At 47.9% G+C, this 15,269-nt stretch overlaps 1 protein-coding gene across 3 annotated transcripts in view; it reads left to right on the plus strand.

Annotated features, from left to right (window-relative positions):
- The window catches only part of LOC106587766 (C-myc promoter-binding protein), a 223,466-nt gene that overhangs the window by 185,796 nt on the left and 22,401 nt on the right, over positions 1–15,269 (plus strand). For 2 of the 3 annotated variants that reach the window (XM_082969800.1, XM_082969802.1), the window contains exons 21-29: positions 5,520–5,645; positions 6,169–6,327; positions 8,928–9,065; positions 10,089–10,335; positions 11,053–11,896; positions 12,116–12,314; positions 14,538–14,620; positions 14,827–15,002; positions 15,092–15,259. In XM_082969800.1, the coding sequence (XP_082825926.1) occupies positions 5,520–5,645; positions 6,169–6,327; positions 8,928–9,065; positions 10,089–10,335; positions 11,053–11,896; positions 12,116–12,314; positions 14,538–14,620; positions 14,827–15,002; positions 15,092–15,259 (2,140 nt within the window). The remainder of the gene's footprint in view (positions 1–5,519; positions 5,646–6,168; positions 6,328–8,927; positions 9,066–10,088; positions 10,336–11,052; positions 11,897–12,115; positions 12,315–14,537; positions 14,621–14,826; positions 15,003–15,091; positions 15,260–15,269) is intronic. The other variant, XM_082969801.1, reaches the window with a different exon arrangement.

The following is a 15,269-nucleotide window of genomic DNA, read 5'->3' on the forward strand; positions in this document are numbered from 1 at the left end:
TCTCTAGTTCTGTCTCTCTATGTCTAGTTCTGTCTCTAGTTCTGTCTCTATGTCTAGTTCTGTCTCTATGTCTAGTTCTGTCTCTATGTCTAGTTCTGTCTCTATGTCTAGTTCTGTCTCTAGTTCTGTCTCTATGTCTAGTTCTGTCTCTATGTCTAGTTCTGTCTCTAGTTCTGTCTCTAGTTCTGTCTCTAGTTCTGTCTCTATGTCTAGTTCTGTCTCTATGTCTAGTTCTGTCTCTATGTCTAGTTCTGTCTCTAGTTCTGTCTCTATGTCTAGTTCTGTCTCTAGTTCTGTCTCTATGTCTAGTTCTGTCTCTATGTCTAGTTCTGTCTCTATGTCTAGTTCTGTCTCTATGTCTAGTTCTGTCTCTAGTTCTGTCTCTAGTTCTGTCTCTATGTCTAGTTCTGTCTCTATGTCTAGTTCTGTCTCTAGTTCTGTCTCTATGTCTAGTTCTGTCTCTATGTCTAGTTCTGTGTCTAGTTCTGTCTCTATGTCTAGTTCTGTCTCTATGTCTAGTTCTGTCTCTAGTTCTGTCTCTATGTCTAGTTCTGTCTCTATGTCTAGTTCTGTCTCTAGTTCTGTCTCTATGTCTAGTTCTGTCTCTATGTCTAGTTCTGTGTCTAGTTCTGTCTCTATGTCTAGTTCTGTCTCTATGTCTAGTTCTGTCTCTGTGTCTAGTTCTGTCTCTATGTCTAGTTCTGTCTCTATGTCTAGTTCTGTCTCTATGTCTAGTTCTGTCTCTATGTCTAGTTCTGTCTCTATGTCTAGTTCTGTCTCTAGTTCTGTCTCTATGTCTAGTTCTGTCTCTATGTCTAGTTCTGTCTCTAGTTCTGTCTCTATGTCTAGTTCTGTCTCTAGTTCTGTCTCTATGTCTAGTTCTGTCTCTATGTCTAGTTCTGTCTCTAGTTCTGTCTCTATGTCTAGTTCTGTCTCTATGTCTAGTTCTGTCTCTATGTCTAGTTCTGTCTCTAGTTCTGTCTCTATGTCTAGTTCTGTCTCTATGTCTAGTTCTGTCTCTATGTCTAGTTCTGTTTCTCTGTCTAGTTCTGTCTCTCTGTCTAGTTCTGTCTCTATGTCTAGTTCTGTCTCTCTGTCTAGTTCTGTCTCTATGTCTAGTTCTGTCTCTATGTCTTGTTCTGTCTCTATGTCTAGTTCTGTCTCTATGTCTTGTTCTGTCTCTATGTCTAGTTCTGTCTCTATGTCTAGTTCTGTCTCTAGTTCTGTCTCTATGTCTAGTTCTGTCTCTATGTCTAGTTCTGTCTCTATGTCTAGTTCTGTCTCTATGTCTAGTTCTGTCTCTATGTCTAGTTCTGTCTCTATGTCTAGTTCTGTCTCTATGTCTAGTTCTGTCTCTATGTCTAGTTCTGTCTCTAGTTCTGTCTCTAGTTCTGTCTCTATGTCTAGTTCTGTCTCTGTCTAGTTCTGTCTCTAGTTCTGTCTCTATGTCTAGTTCTGTCTCTATGTCTAGTTCTGTCTCTATGTCTATTCTGTCTCTATGTCTAGTTCTGTCTCTATGTCTAGTTCTGTCTCTAGTTCTGTCTCTATGTCTAGTTCTGTCTCTATGTCTAGTTCTGTCTCTAGTTCTGTCTCTATGTCTAGTTCTGTCTCTATGTCTAGTTCTGTCTCTATGTCTAGTTCTGTCTCTAGTTCTGTCTCTATGTCTAGTTCTGTCTCTATGTCTAGTTCTGTCTCTATGTCTAGTTCTGTCTCTATGTCTAGTTCTGTCTCTATGTCTAGTTCTGTCTCTAGTTCTGTCTCTAGTTCTGTCTCTATGTCTAGTTCTGTCTCTATGTCTAGTTCTGTCTCTATGTCTAGTTCTGTCTCTATGTCTAGTTCTGTCTCTAGTTCTGTCTCTATGTCTAGTTCTGTCTCTATGTCTAGTTCTGTCTCTATGTCTAGTTCTGTCTCTAGTTCTGTCTCTATGTCTAGTTCTGTCTCTAGTTCTGTCTCTATGTCTAGTTCTGTCTCTATGTCTAGTTCTGTCTCTATGTCTAGTTCTGTCTCTATGTCTAGTTCTGTCTCTAGTTCTGTCTCTAGTTCTGTCTCTATGTCTAGTTCTGTCTCTATGTCTAGTTCTGTCTCTATGTCTAGTTCTGTCTCTATGTCTAGTTCTGTCTCTAGTTCTGTCTCTATGTCTAGTTCTGTCTCTAGTTCTGTCTCTATGTCTAGTTCTGTCTCTATGTCTAGTTCTGTCTCTATGTCTAGTTCTGTCTCTAGTTCTGTCTCTATGTCTAGTTCTGTCTCTAGTTCTGTCTCTATGTCTAGTTCTGTCTCTATGTCTAGTTCTGTCTCTATGTCTAGTTCTGTCTCTATGTCTAGTTCTGTCTCTATGTCTAGTTCTGTCTCTAGTTCTGTCTCTATGTCTAGTTCTGTCTCTAGTTCTGTCTCTATGTCTAGTTCTGTCTCTATGTCTAGTTCTGTCTCTATGTCTAGTTCTGTCTCTCTGTCTAGTTCTGTCTCTATGTCTAGTTCTGTCTCTATGTCTAGTTCTGTCTCTATGTCTAGTTCTGTCTCTATGTCTAGTTCTGTCTCTAGTTCTGTCTCTATGTCTAGTTCTGTCTCTAGTTCTGTCTCTATGTCTAGTTCTGTCTCTATGTCTAGTTCTGTCTCTATGTCTAGTTCTGTCTCTATGTCTAGTTCTGTCTCTAGTTCTGTCTCTATGTCTAGTTCTGTCTCTATGTCTAGTTCTGTCTCTATGTCTAGTTCTGTCTCTAGTTCTGTCTCTATGTCTAGTTCTGTCTCTATGTCTAGTTCTGTCTCTATGTCTAGTTCTGTCTCTAGTTCTGTCTCTAGTTCTGTCTCTATGTCTAGTTCTGTCTCTATGTCTAGTTCTGTCTCTATGTCTAGTTCTGTCTCTATGTGTTGTTCTGTCTCTATGTCTAGTTCTGTCTCTATGTCTAGTTCTGTCTCTAGTTCTGTCTCTATGTCTAGTTCTGTCTCTATGTCTAGTTCTGTCTCTATGTCTAGTTCTGTCTCTATGTGTAGTTCTGTCTCTATGTGTAGTTCTGTCTCTCTCCTTCCTTTTCTCTCTCTGTCCACTCTTCACCTCCTACACTGTGTCCTCTCTGTGGCCATGCCTCTTCGTCTGCTGCTCTCCTCCCTTTTACACATCTGTTTCTTTGAGGTTTTCCTCTCCTTCACTTTGAAAGCCACAGTTAACAATGTAGCAATGTAGCAATTATAGAACAACTTCCAAGGATGAAGGACTTTCATTTGGAATATAATGAATGGTTTAGATCAGGGGTGTCAAACTCATTTTGGTCTTCACCGATGTCCGGAGGGCTGCAATTAAAATTGGTAAAAAATGTCCTCGCCGTCCACATTTACATAGAAATAGTTCCATATCCATCGCTTTTGGAATGTTGTATTCTCCCTGACTGTCTAGCATTCATTTTGATGACTATTATCAAGCTGGACTGAGTGAAGAGACTATAAATGACTGTTATCAAGCTGGACAGAGTGAAGACACTATAAGTGACTGTTATCAAGCTGGACAGAGTGAAGACACTATAAGTGACTGTTATCTAGCTGGTCAGAGAGAAGAGACTATAAATGACTGTTATCAAGCTGGACTGAGTGAAGAGACTATAAATGACTGTTATCAAGATGGACAGAGTGAAGAGACTATAAATGACTGTTATCAAGCTGGTCAGAGAGAAGAGACTATAAATGACTGTTATCTAGCTGGACAGAGTGAAGAGACTATAAATGACTGTTATCAAGCTGGTCAGAGTGAAGAGACTATAAATGACTGTTATCAAGCTGGTCAGAGTGAAGAGACTATAAATGACTGTTATCTAGCTGGACAGAGTGAAGAGACTATAAATGACTGTTATCAAGCTGGTCAGAGTGAAGAGACTATAAATTACTTATCTAGCTGGTCAGAGTGAAGAGACTATAAATGACTGTTATCAAGCTGGTCAGAGTGAAGAGACTATAAATTACTTATCTAGCTGGACTGAGAGAAGAGACTATAAATGACTGTTATCTAGCTGGACTGAGTGAAGAGACTATAAATGTAGGTCCATTGTCATTTTTACAGTTTTCTATTGGTTTTAGTCATTCCAATGTCAACTGAGATCGTTTTCACAGACGATTATGTAATTGTCTTACTCAAACCCCCGTGGGCCGGATTGAATGAGTTCTCTGGCCAGTCCGTAGGTTTGACACCCCTGGTTTAGATAATGCAGATGACTACACTCCAGTAGTCTTTGAAAGCAGAAGTACTGTGTTGTAGGGCAGTCTGAGGGTTGAGTGTAGTGTCTTGTTGCTCATTAAGGGAGTTAGGTTGTCATCTTATCAGAGAGCGAGATGGACAGAGAGAGATACATAGAGATGTACACTGTACACAATTTCATGAGCTGAAATAAAAGATCCCAGACATTTTCCATCTGCACCAAAATATTATTTCTCTGACATTTTGTGCACAAATTAGTTTACATCCCTGTTAGTGAGCATTTCTCCTTTGCCAAGATAATCCATCCACCTGACAGGTGTGGGATATCAAGAAGCTGATTAAACAGCATGATCATTACACAGGTGCACCTTGTGCTTGGGACAATTAAGGGCCCCTCTAAAATGTGCAGTTTTGTCACACAACACAGTGCCACAGATGTCTCAAGTTTTGAGGGAGCGTACAATTGGCATGCTGGCTACAGGAATGTCCACCAGCGCTGTTGCCAGATAATTGAATGTTCATTTCTCTACCATAAGCCACCTCCAACGTCATTTTAGACAATTTGGCAGTACGTCCAACCTGCCTTTCAACCGCAGACCACGTGTAAGGCATTGTGTGGGCGGGCGGTTTGCTGAAGTCAACGTTGTGAACAGAGCGCCCCATGGTGGCGTGGGGTTATGGTATGGGCAGTCATAAGCTACGGACAACAAACACAATTGCATTTTATCGATGGCAATTTGTATGCACAGAAATACCGTGACGAGATCCTAAGGCCCATTGTGAGGCAAACATTTTTTTCTGGGATCTGTGATCAACAGATGCACATCTGTATTCCCAGTCATGTGAAATCCATAGATTAGGACTTCATTTATTTATTTCAATTGACTGATTTTCTTATATGAACTGTAACTCAATAAAATCTTGTTGCATCTTGCATCTTGTTCAGTATAGATTTATACGAGCCCAGTCGGGGGAAAGATTCATGTTTTATTCACAGACAATGGCAGGCAGGCAGGGAGGATCATGGGAAAGATGAAAGTCTCAGAGCAGATCAGACAGCTGGTGGCCAGGAGAGACTAATGTTCTCTCTCTCGCTCTCTATCTTTCTTTCTTCCTGTTTGCAGTTAGAAATTGAGAGACGAGAGTGAATGTGAGCTTTAAGAAATGTGAAGGAGAGAGAGAGAGAATGAGAGAGAGAGAAATCAAGATTGATGACCATAAATCTTCAATTAAACACGTTTCTCAAATTAGAGTTTTAAATGAGGAATGAGGTGTCTCTTGGAGTAGCCGGTTCTGGTGAGAAGTGCACAAACTATCTCTCCTTCCCTCCTTCCTCCAGGGGAGCAGTCAGACCTGGGGTATAACTCCCTCTCTAAAGAAGAGGTGCGTAGAGGAGAACCCAGCCCGCTGGACAGGGACAGCACCCAGGCCAAGGACAACAAGAAGGAGAGTGACTACAGCTCCTGTGAGTGTTGCTATGGAGTTGTAGACATTCTGTCAGATGTTTCCTGCTGAGAGGATGTTATAGGAAGAGCAGGCTGCACTCTGCTGCCCCCTGGTGGAGGTTTACACTGTCTGTCTGTCTGTCTGTCAGTCTGTCCCTCAATGCTGTCAACATCATATATTCAGAGTCTCTCTGGTGGAGGTTTATACTGTCTGTCTGTCTGTCTGTCTCTCTCTGTCTGTCTGTCTGTCTGTCTGTCTGTCTGTCTGTCTGTCTATCTGTCTGTCTGTCTGTCCCACAACACTGTATTCAGGTCTATATAGTAAATCTGATCTGTTATCTCAACATTAAAGGCTTGATGACTTGATGCATGTACATTTTTTGATGTTCTTTTCTCAGACGTATTTGATTGTGTGGTTGTACTAATTGTGTGTGTGTGTGTGTGTGTGTGTGTGTGTGTGTGTGTGTGTGTGTGTGTGTGTGTGTGTGTGTGTGTGTGTGTGTGTGTGTGTGTGTGTCCGTGTCCGTGTCCGTGTCCGTCCAGTGTCGGAGACAGAGAGTGCTAAGGGCAGTGGAGACGGTCTCCCCCAACAGGACTTCCCAGAGGTCAACGGTCCATTCAAGCGGCATAATTCCGGCATCGTCCGCGGCAACTATCCCTATGACGATGCAGCCTGTGAGCCCAAGGGGTCAACCAGCACAGGTAAATACCTGGAACTAACTGTCCCTATGACGATGCAGCCTGTGAGCCCAAGGGGTCAACCAGCACAGGTAAATACCTGGAACTAACTGTCCCTATGACGATGCAGCCTGTGAGCCCAAGGGGTCAACCAGCACAGGTAAATACCTGGAACTAACTGTCCCTATGACGATGCAGCCTGTGAGCCCACGGGTCAACCAGCACCGGTAAATACCTGGAACTAACTGTCCCTATGACGATGCAGCCTGTGAGCCCACGGGGTCAACCAGCACAGGTAAATACCTGGAACTAACTGTCCCTATGACGATGCAGCCTGTGAGCCCACGGGTCAACCAGCACAGGTAAATACCTGGAACTAACTGTCCCTATGACGATGCAGCCTGTGAGCCCACGGGTCAACCAGCACAGGTAAATACCTGGAACTAACTGTCCCTATGACGATGCAGCCTGTGAGCCCACGGGGTCAACCAGAACAGGTAAATACCTGGAACTAACTGTCCCTATGACGATGCAGCCTGTGAACCCACTGGGTCAACCAGCACAGGTAAATACCTGGAACTAACTGTCCCTATGACGATGCAGCCTGTGAGCCCACGGGGTCAACCAGCACAGGTAAATACCTGGAACTAACTGTCCCTATGACGATGCAGCCTGTGAGCCCACGGGTCAACCAGCACAGGTAAATACCTGGAACTAACTGTCCCTATGACGATGCAGCCTGTGAGCCCAAGGGTCAACCAGCACAGGTAAATACCTGGAACTAACTGTCCCTATGACGATGCAGCCTGTGAGCCCACGGGTCAACCAGCACCGGTAAATACCTGGAACTAACTGTCCCTATGACGATGCAGCCTGTGAGCCCACGGGTCAACCAGCACAGGTAAATACCTGGAACTAACTGTCCCTATGACGATGCAGCCTGTGAACCCACGGGGTAACCAGCACAGGTAAATACCTGGAACTAACTGTCCCTATGACGATGCAGCCTGTGAGCCCACGGGTCAACCAGCACAGGTAAATACCTGGAACTAACTGTCCCTATGACGATGCAGCCTGTGAACCCACGGGGTCAACCAGCACAGGTAAATACCTGGAACTAACTGTCCCTATGACGATGCAGCCTGTGAACCCACGGGTCAACCAGCACAGGTAAATACCTGGAACTAACTGTCCCTATGACGATGCAGCCTGTGAGCCCACGGGTCAACCAGCACAGGTAAATACCTGGAACTAACTGTCCCTATGACGATGCAGCCTGTGAGCCCACGGGTCAACCAGCACCGGTAAATACCTGGAACTAACTGTCCCTATGACGATGCAGCCTGTGAACCCACGGGTCAACCAGCACAGGTACATTTGACTATTGGTGTAACACTGAGTACGGTAAAATGCACACTATAATGTGATTATTGTGGATAGTCAGATTAATATAATAGTTTGATTAAAACGTTTACATGCTTTGTAAGAAGAAGGATTTCCCTAATAATAATAACTCTGTTTCCATGGAGACATCTGAAAAGGCTACCTGATGTCTCTCTGATAAATGCAGAACATCACCAGTCTAAATTAACATTCTACCACAGCAAACATGTTATAAAGTTTGTATGTGAGAACTATTTCTAAAACCCATATATTCAGTTGTTCTGAACTCACTTCACTAAAGAGGGAGGCTCTCGGCTGGTGCCCAGCACAGGTGCAGATCAAATACACCACTGGAACGCCGATTAAGGTGTTTACACGTCCTAATAATTTGAAAGATTGCTCAGAAAACGGCATATGCTTACTTTGATTTTTACCTTACGCCGATTTAAGATAAACAGAGGAAAGTGTTTACATGAATTTTGCACAAACTGCCTACTGCCATGATCCATGTAATACCAAACTATTAGTGACTGTAAACATACTCACTGATTCTCTCTGTCTGTCTGTCTCCCTCCCTCCCCTCCCTCCCTCCCTCTCTCCCTCCCTCCCTCCCTCCCTCTCTCCCTCCCTCCCTCCCTCCCTCCCTCTCTCCTCCCTCCCTCCCTCCCCTCTCTTTCTCTCCCTCTCTGTCATTCTGTTTGTCCATTCCTCCCTCCCCCCCTCCCTTCATCCCTACTTCCCTCTCTCGTAACTCTCCCTCCCCCTCTCCTTCTCTCTCCTCTCTCCCTCCCTCCCTCCCTCACCTCCCCCTCCTCTCTTCTCCCCCCCTTCCTGTCTCTTCTCCTCTCTCTTCTCTCCCCCTCCCTCCCTCTCCCCTCCCTTTCTCTTCTCCCCTCCTCCCTCTCCCCCTCCCTCCCTCTCTCTTCTCCTCTCCCTGTCTCTCCCCCTCCCTCCTCTCCCCCTCCCTCTCTCTTCTCCCCCCTCCTCTCCCCCTCCCTCTCTCTTCTCTCCCCCTCCCTCCCTCCCTCTCCCCCTCCCTCTCTCTTCTCCCCCCTCCTCTCCCCCTCCCTCTCTCTTCTCTCCCCCTCCCTCCCTCCCCCTCCCTCTCTCTTCTCCTCTCCCTGTCTCTCCCCCTCCCTCTCTCTTCTCCCCCCCCTCTCCCCCTCCCTCTCTCTTCTCTCCCCCTCCCTCCCTCCCTCCCTCTCCCCCTCCCTCTCTCTTCTCCCCCCTCCTCTCTCCAGACCATGTAGCAGGTCTCCTGTTGAGCTCCTCTCTGAATGAGATAGGTGTGGTTGAGACCAACAGTCTGAGGAGGAGACATCTCAGTACCCTTGAGGAGGGAGGTGGGAGTAGTGGAGGAGGAGGAGGAGGAGGAGGAGGTGAGCCATAACTATAATCCATAACTTATCTATCTATTGTCTGTTTACTGTCTGTCTGTCTTCCATGATGTATTGGATGTCTCTGTAGTGCAGGGCTGGAGGATGTGAATCAGCTGTATCTATCACCCAGAACTATTTCCTGTCTAGTTGTGTCTGTCTTGACATTGGGCCTTGTTTATATGTCTCTATATCTGTACTGGATGGTAGGTGATGGCTGTGAGCCAGCTGGAACTATCCATCACAACTCACCTAGTGATTTAGACTTGTATTGATTGTCTAGTTGTGTCTGTCTTGACATTATGTCTTGTGATGTCTCAATCTGTACTGTATAGTAGATATGCTTTACTCAGTTTACTGTGTGTTGTGTAGAAAATGTCATGTTTCAGGAGAATTGTTTCTTTCCTGCTCAAAGGACCATGACAAATAGAGAGATAATAAACTATCTTCTCACCTCCTCTCCAATCCTCTCACCTCCTCTCCCCTCCTCTCCCCTCCTCTCTCCTCATCTCCCCTCCTCTCCTTTCCTATCCTCTCCCCTCTTCACCTCCTCTCCTCTCCAATCCTCTCACCTCCTCTCCCCTCCTCTCCCCTCCTCTCTCCTTATCTCCCCTCCTCTCCTTTCCTATCCTCTCCCCTCTTCACCTCCTCTCCTCTCCAATCCTCTCACCTCCTCTCCCCTCCTCTCTCCTCATCTCCTCTCCTTTCCTATCCTCTCCCCTCTTCACCTCCTCTCCCCTCTCTCCTCCTCTCTCCTCCTCTCCTCTCCTCTCCTCTCCTCTCCTCTCCTCTCCTCTCTCCTCTCCCTCTCCTCTCCTCTCCCCTCTTGACCTCCTCTCCCCTCTCACCTCCTCTCATCTCCTTTCCTATACTCTCCCCTCCTCTCCTCTCTCCTCCTCTCTCCTCTCCTCTCTTCTCCTCTCCTCTCCTCTCCTCTCCTCTCACCTCCTCTTCCCTCCTCTCTCCCCTCCTCTCCTTTCCTAACCTCTCCCCTCTTCACCTGCTCTCCCCTCCTCTCCTCTCCAGGCCATGACTGGCAGGGTGTGCGAGGGTGCAGACTGAGTGGAGAGAACAGGGTTGTCAGTGGTAGCAGTGGCACTCCGGTGTTGGGTCTGGGACTGCACCAGGGAGAGACTGACCCAGCCAGGATAGCAGAGAACCTGGGGGCCGACACCAAGATCCTCCAGGGGACTAGCTTCAGCCAGACCAACAGGCCGCGGTGGTTAGTCCTGGGAGGGCCAGAGGGGGTTGGAGCGGCGGGGGGTAAAACCAGGTGAATATCAATGATGTGGAACATTACTGACTTGCTGACATCTTGTGAAAGAGATTTGATCTCAGTGGGTAGTAACCTGTATTAATAAAGGGTAGAGGGAGGTCATAGACCTGCTGACATCTTGTGAAAGAGATTTGATCTCAGTGGTAGTAACCTGTATTAATAAAGGTAGAGGGAGGTCATAGACCTGCTGACATCTTGTGAAAGAGATTTGATCTCAGTGGTAGTAACCTGTATTAATAAAGGTAGAGGGAGGTCATAGACCTGCTGACATCTTGTGAAAGAGATTTGCATCTCAGTGGTAGTAACCTGTATTAATAAAGGTAGAGGGAAGGTCATAGACCTGCTGACATCTGTGAAAGAGATTTGATCTCAGTGGTAGTAACCTGTATTAATAAAGGTAGAGGGAGGTCATAGACCTGCTGACATCTTGTGAAAGAGATTTGATCTCAGTGGTAGTAACCTGTATTAATAAAGGTAGAGGGAAGGTCATAGACCTGCTGACATCTTGTGAAAGAGATTTGATCTCAGTGGTAGTAACCTGTATTAATAAAGGTAGAGGGAGGTCATAGACCTGATGTTCTCCTCTCTGTTGCTTTCTTTATGTTTATGCTTCTGAAAGTAAATATCCCCTTTGGGATCAGTAAATTATGAATATCAAAATGTATTTTTATCATTTTTTTTATTTTAAATGTGATCTATTCATTTCTCCATCAGGCGCTGCAGACGTAGAGACAGCCCTGAAGACGGAGAGGAGAGGGACTGGAGTGACGAGGACAAGAATAACACAGACGCCATCTTTGATCTGGAGGACCTAGATCTGGACGGACCAACCACAGAGAGCGTTGCTAAAACCAGCCAATCACGGAAGAGGACGGTGCAACGCAGAGCCAGCTATGGAGGTGTGGGTGTGGCCTCAGCCTCGCGGGGCACCGTTAAACGAACGGGGATCGAGACAGGCTTCGACCCGCTGTCCCTCCTGGTGGCCGAGTCCAAGTCCCAGGGGGACAGAGAGGACGACCTGGAAGTAGAGATGGATGGGGTCGCGACCCCTACGGGCCGGCGCCAGGACCACCTGGCTAGGGAGATAGAGATGTACATGAACCATATGGGTTCTCCTCTGAACAGCCGGACCCCCAGTATGGACCTCCAGGACCCTTCCAGTCCCCTGTTCTTCCACCCTCCTCCCCCACTCATCACCACCCCTCGACGGGCCAGTCTCCCCCATACCTCCCCTCTCAGGACAGGAGGATTACCTCGCTCCAGGACCCAGCACTCCCCCTCGCACTCCCAGCCTGCCAGACAGAGGCTCTGGTCCTCACCCCCCTGTCCCCGCTCCACCCCCAGCCCACAGCCCAGCCCCTACCGGGAGAGGGAGAGAGACAGGGACCTGGGTTTGCTGTCCCCCTCTCTGTCCTCCTCCTCCTTCGCCCTGGACCAGCTCCTCACCCCCACCCTGGATGTGTTTAAGAGCAGCATGTTCTCGGCAGGGAAAGGTGTGGCAGAGAAGGCTAGTCGGTGGTACTCTCGCCTGGCCACCTCCTACACCATGCCTACCAAGGTACGCTCATCGGTTTGTCAATGGAGGGTGTTCTACTGGTGCGTCAGTCAAAATAACACATTTCTGAATGGCAGAATATATTTTGTAATATTATGTAATATTATGTGTCCACACCCCACTACCTAATGCAGCTAGGTGCCTCTCAGATTCTCAAACACATTGCAGCAGCATTTATTTTGTTCCTGAACCTCCATTGTGTCCCCTGTCCACCCCCTCCAGGATGGTAACTGTGACCGTCTGAGTGTGTCCTCTCTGGGCATGGACCCTGACTGCTCCTCCCTGTTGGATGTGGATGAGGAGGGCTCCATCATCTCCCCTCAGAGAAATGGCCCCGGGCCCCGTAGGAGCCCAAGGAGAAGTCCATCCAGACGCAGTCCCCTGAGGAGCAGACTGGACAGTCCCACACACGGACAGACAGGTAACATATTTCTGCCCTATCACTGAGGAGGAGAGAGAGAGAGGAGCTAGGATCAGACAATCAGGTACTGTCCTATCACTGAGGAGGAGAGAGAGGGAGGAGCTAGGATCAGACAATCAGGTACTGTCCTATCACTGAGGAGGAGAGAGAGGGAGGAGCTAGGATCAGACAATCAGGTACTGTCCTATCACTGAGGAGGAGAGAGAGAGAGAGGGAGGAGCTAGGATCAGACATCCAGGTACTGTCCTATCACTGAGGAGGAGAGAGAGAGAGAGAGAGAGAGAGAGAGAGAGAGAGGGAGGAGCTAGGATCAGACAACCAGGTACTGTCCTATCACTGAGGAGGAGAGAGAGAGAGAGAGAGAGAGAGAGAGAGAGGGAGGAGCTAGGATCAGACAACCAGGTACTGTCCTATCACTGAGGAGGAGAGAGAGAGAGAGGGAGGAGCTAGGATCAGACAACCAGGTACTGTCCTATCACTGAGGAGGAGAGAGAGGGAGGAGCTAGGATCAGACAATCAGGTACTGTCCTATCACTGAGGAGGAGAGAGAGGGAGGAGCTAGGATCAGACAATCAGGTACTGTCCTATCACTGAGGAGGAGAGAGAGGGAGGAGCTAGGATCAGACAATCAGGTACTGTCCTATCACTGAGGAGGAGAGAGAGGGAGGAGCTAGGATCAGACAATCAGGTACTGTCCTATCACTGAGGAGGAGAGAGAGAGAGAGGGAGGAGCTAGGATCAGACATCCAGGTACTGTCCTATCACTGAGGAGGAGAGAGAGAGAGAGAGAGAGAGAGAGAGAGAGAGAGGGAGGAGCTAGGATCAGACAACCAGGTACTGTCCTATCACTGAGGAGGAGAGAGAGAGAGAGAGAGAGAGAGAGAGAGAGGGAGGAGCTAGGATCAGACAACCAGGTACTGTCCTATCACTGAGGAGGAGAGAGAGAGAGAGGGAGGAGCTAGGATCAGACAACCAGGTACTGTCCTATCACTGAGGAGGAGAGAGAGAGAGAGGGAGGAGCTAGGATCAGACAACCAGGTACTGTCCTATCACTGAGGAGGAGAGAGAGAGAGAGGGGGAGCTAGGATCAGACAACCAGGTACTGTCCTATCACTGAGGAGGAGAGAGAGAGGGGGAGGAGCTAGGATCAGACAACCAGGTACTGTCCTATCACTGAGGAGGAGAGAGAGAGGTGGAGGAGCTAGAATCAGACAACCAGGTACTGTCCTATCACTGAGGAGGAGAGAGAGAGAGAGGGAGGAGCTAGGATCAGACAACCAGGTACTGTCCTATCACTGAGGAGGAGAGAGAGGGAGGAGCTAGGATCAGACAACCAGGTACTGTCCTATCACTGAGGAGGAGAGAGGGAGGAGCTAGGATCAGACAACCAGGTACTGTCCTATCACTGAGGAGGAGAGAGGGAGGAGCTAGGATCAGACAACCAGGTACTGTCCTATCACTGAGGAGGAGAGAGAGGGAGGAGCTAGGATCAGACAATCAGGTACTGTCCTATCACTGAGGAGGAGAGAGAGAGAGGAGCTAGGATCAGACAATCAGGTACTGTCCTATCACTGAGGAGGAGAGAGAGGGAGGAGCTAGGATCAGACAACCAGGTACTGTCCTATCACTGAGGAGGAGAGAGAGAGAGAGAGAGGGAGGAGCTAGGATCAGACATCCAGGTACTGTCCTATCACTGAGGAGGAGAGAGAGAGGGGGAGGAGCTAGAATCAGACAACCAGGTACTGTCCTATCACTGAGGAGGAGAGAGAGAGGGGGAGGAGCTAGAATCAGACAACCAGGTACTGTCCTATCACTGAGGAGGAGAGAGAGAGGGGGAGGAGCTAGGATCAGACAACCAGGTACTGTCCTATCACTGAGGAGGAGAGAGGGAGGAGCTAGGATCAGGCAAGAGCTAGGGGAGGTAGACAGGACTCTTACCAGACTAGGCCAGCAGGCGATGCCTTGTGCAGTTGAGGTGATTGAGGTGAAGTCTGATTGGAGCTCTTCAATCAAGCTACTCAGACCCTCTGCCCTTCTCCTGTCTCATTAGCATCCAGTGTGCAAGTAGTGCACCAGCAGGCCTGACATGGAAATGCCCTGTCCTGGGTTAGCGCGTAGCTAACGGCTAGCCATCAGAGACTGTTTACTGCTGACACCAATGATAGCAGATGTTGATGGATAATGGTGTGCTCCTTCTCCGGGTATGTCCTGTCTCTCCATCAGGCTTTCCTCCCCCAGACTGCTCTGATCTGGGCTCGTCTCGCTACACCAGCAATACCAGTGTCTTCCAGAACTACGCCATGGAGGTGAGGGCACCACACTTACAGACCTCTCAAACTAAACCAGAAAAACTCACAGGAACATTGAAACGAAGCCAACACTACAGATAGCCTGATTTTCAGATAGGACCATCAATCAAGTATCAAGGATACTTCTCATTCATACGACCAGGCCAGGGGGGGGGTCTCTGCTGACCTGATGTCCATCTTGGCTCTGCTGTGTGTGTTTCCAGCTGTTGATCTCCAGCTGTTCTCGCTGTAAGACATGTGACGGTCTGGTGTACGACGAGGAGATCATGGCAGGATGGACGGCTGACGACTCCAACCTCAACACCACCTGTCCCTTCTGTGGGAACCCCTTCCTCCCTTTCCTTAATGTAGAGATCAGAGACCTGAGAGGACCTGGGAGGTACACTATATACATACCCAGACATTTAACAGCCTCCCTGTTCCCCTGATACCACACCTCCACTCCTCCTCTCATCCTCTCACCTTCAGGTTCTTCCTGAAGAGCAGTCCGTCAGCGGATGAGGCTGTGTCATCGTCCTACTCTGTGTCCACCGGTCTGGACACCGGGACGTCCACTCTGTCCACACCTTGTCCCACTACTGTCCTGTCTCCTCTCTCACCCAGGATCACTGTAGAGGGCTGCTCTGGTAACAACAGGTACACTGCA

Source organism: Salmo salar, chromosome 26, assembly GCF_965601325.2.
Source record: "Salmo salar chromosome 26, fSalSal1, whole genome shotgun sequence".
Lineage (NCBI taxonomy): Eukaryota > Metazoa > Chordata > Actinopteri > Salmoniformes > Salmonidae > Salmo > Salmo salar.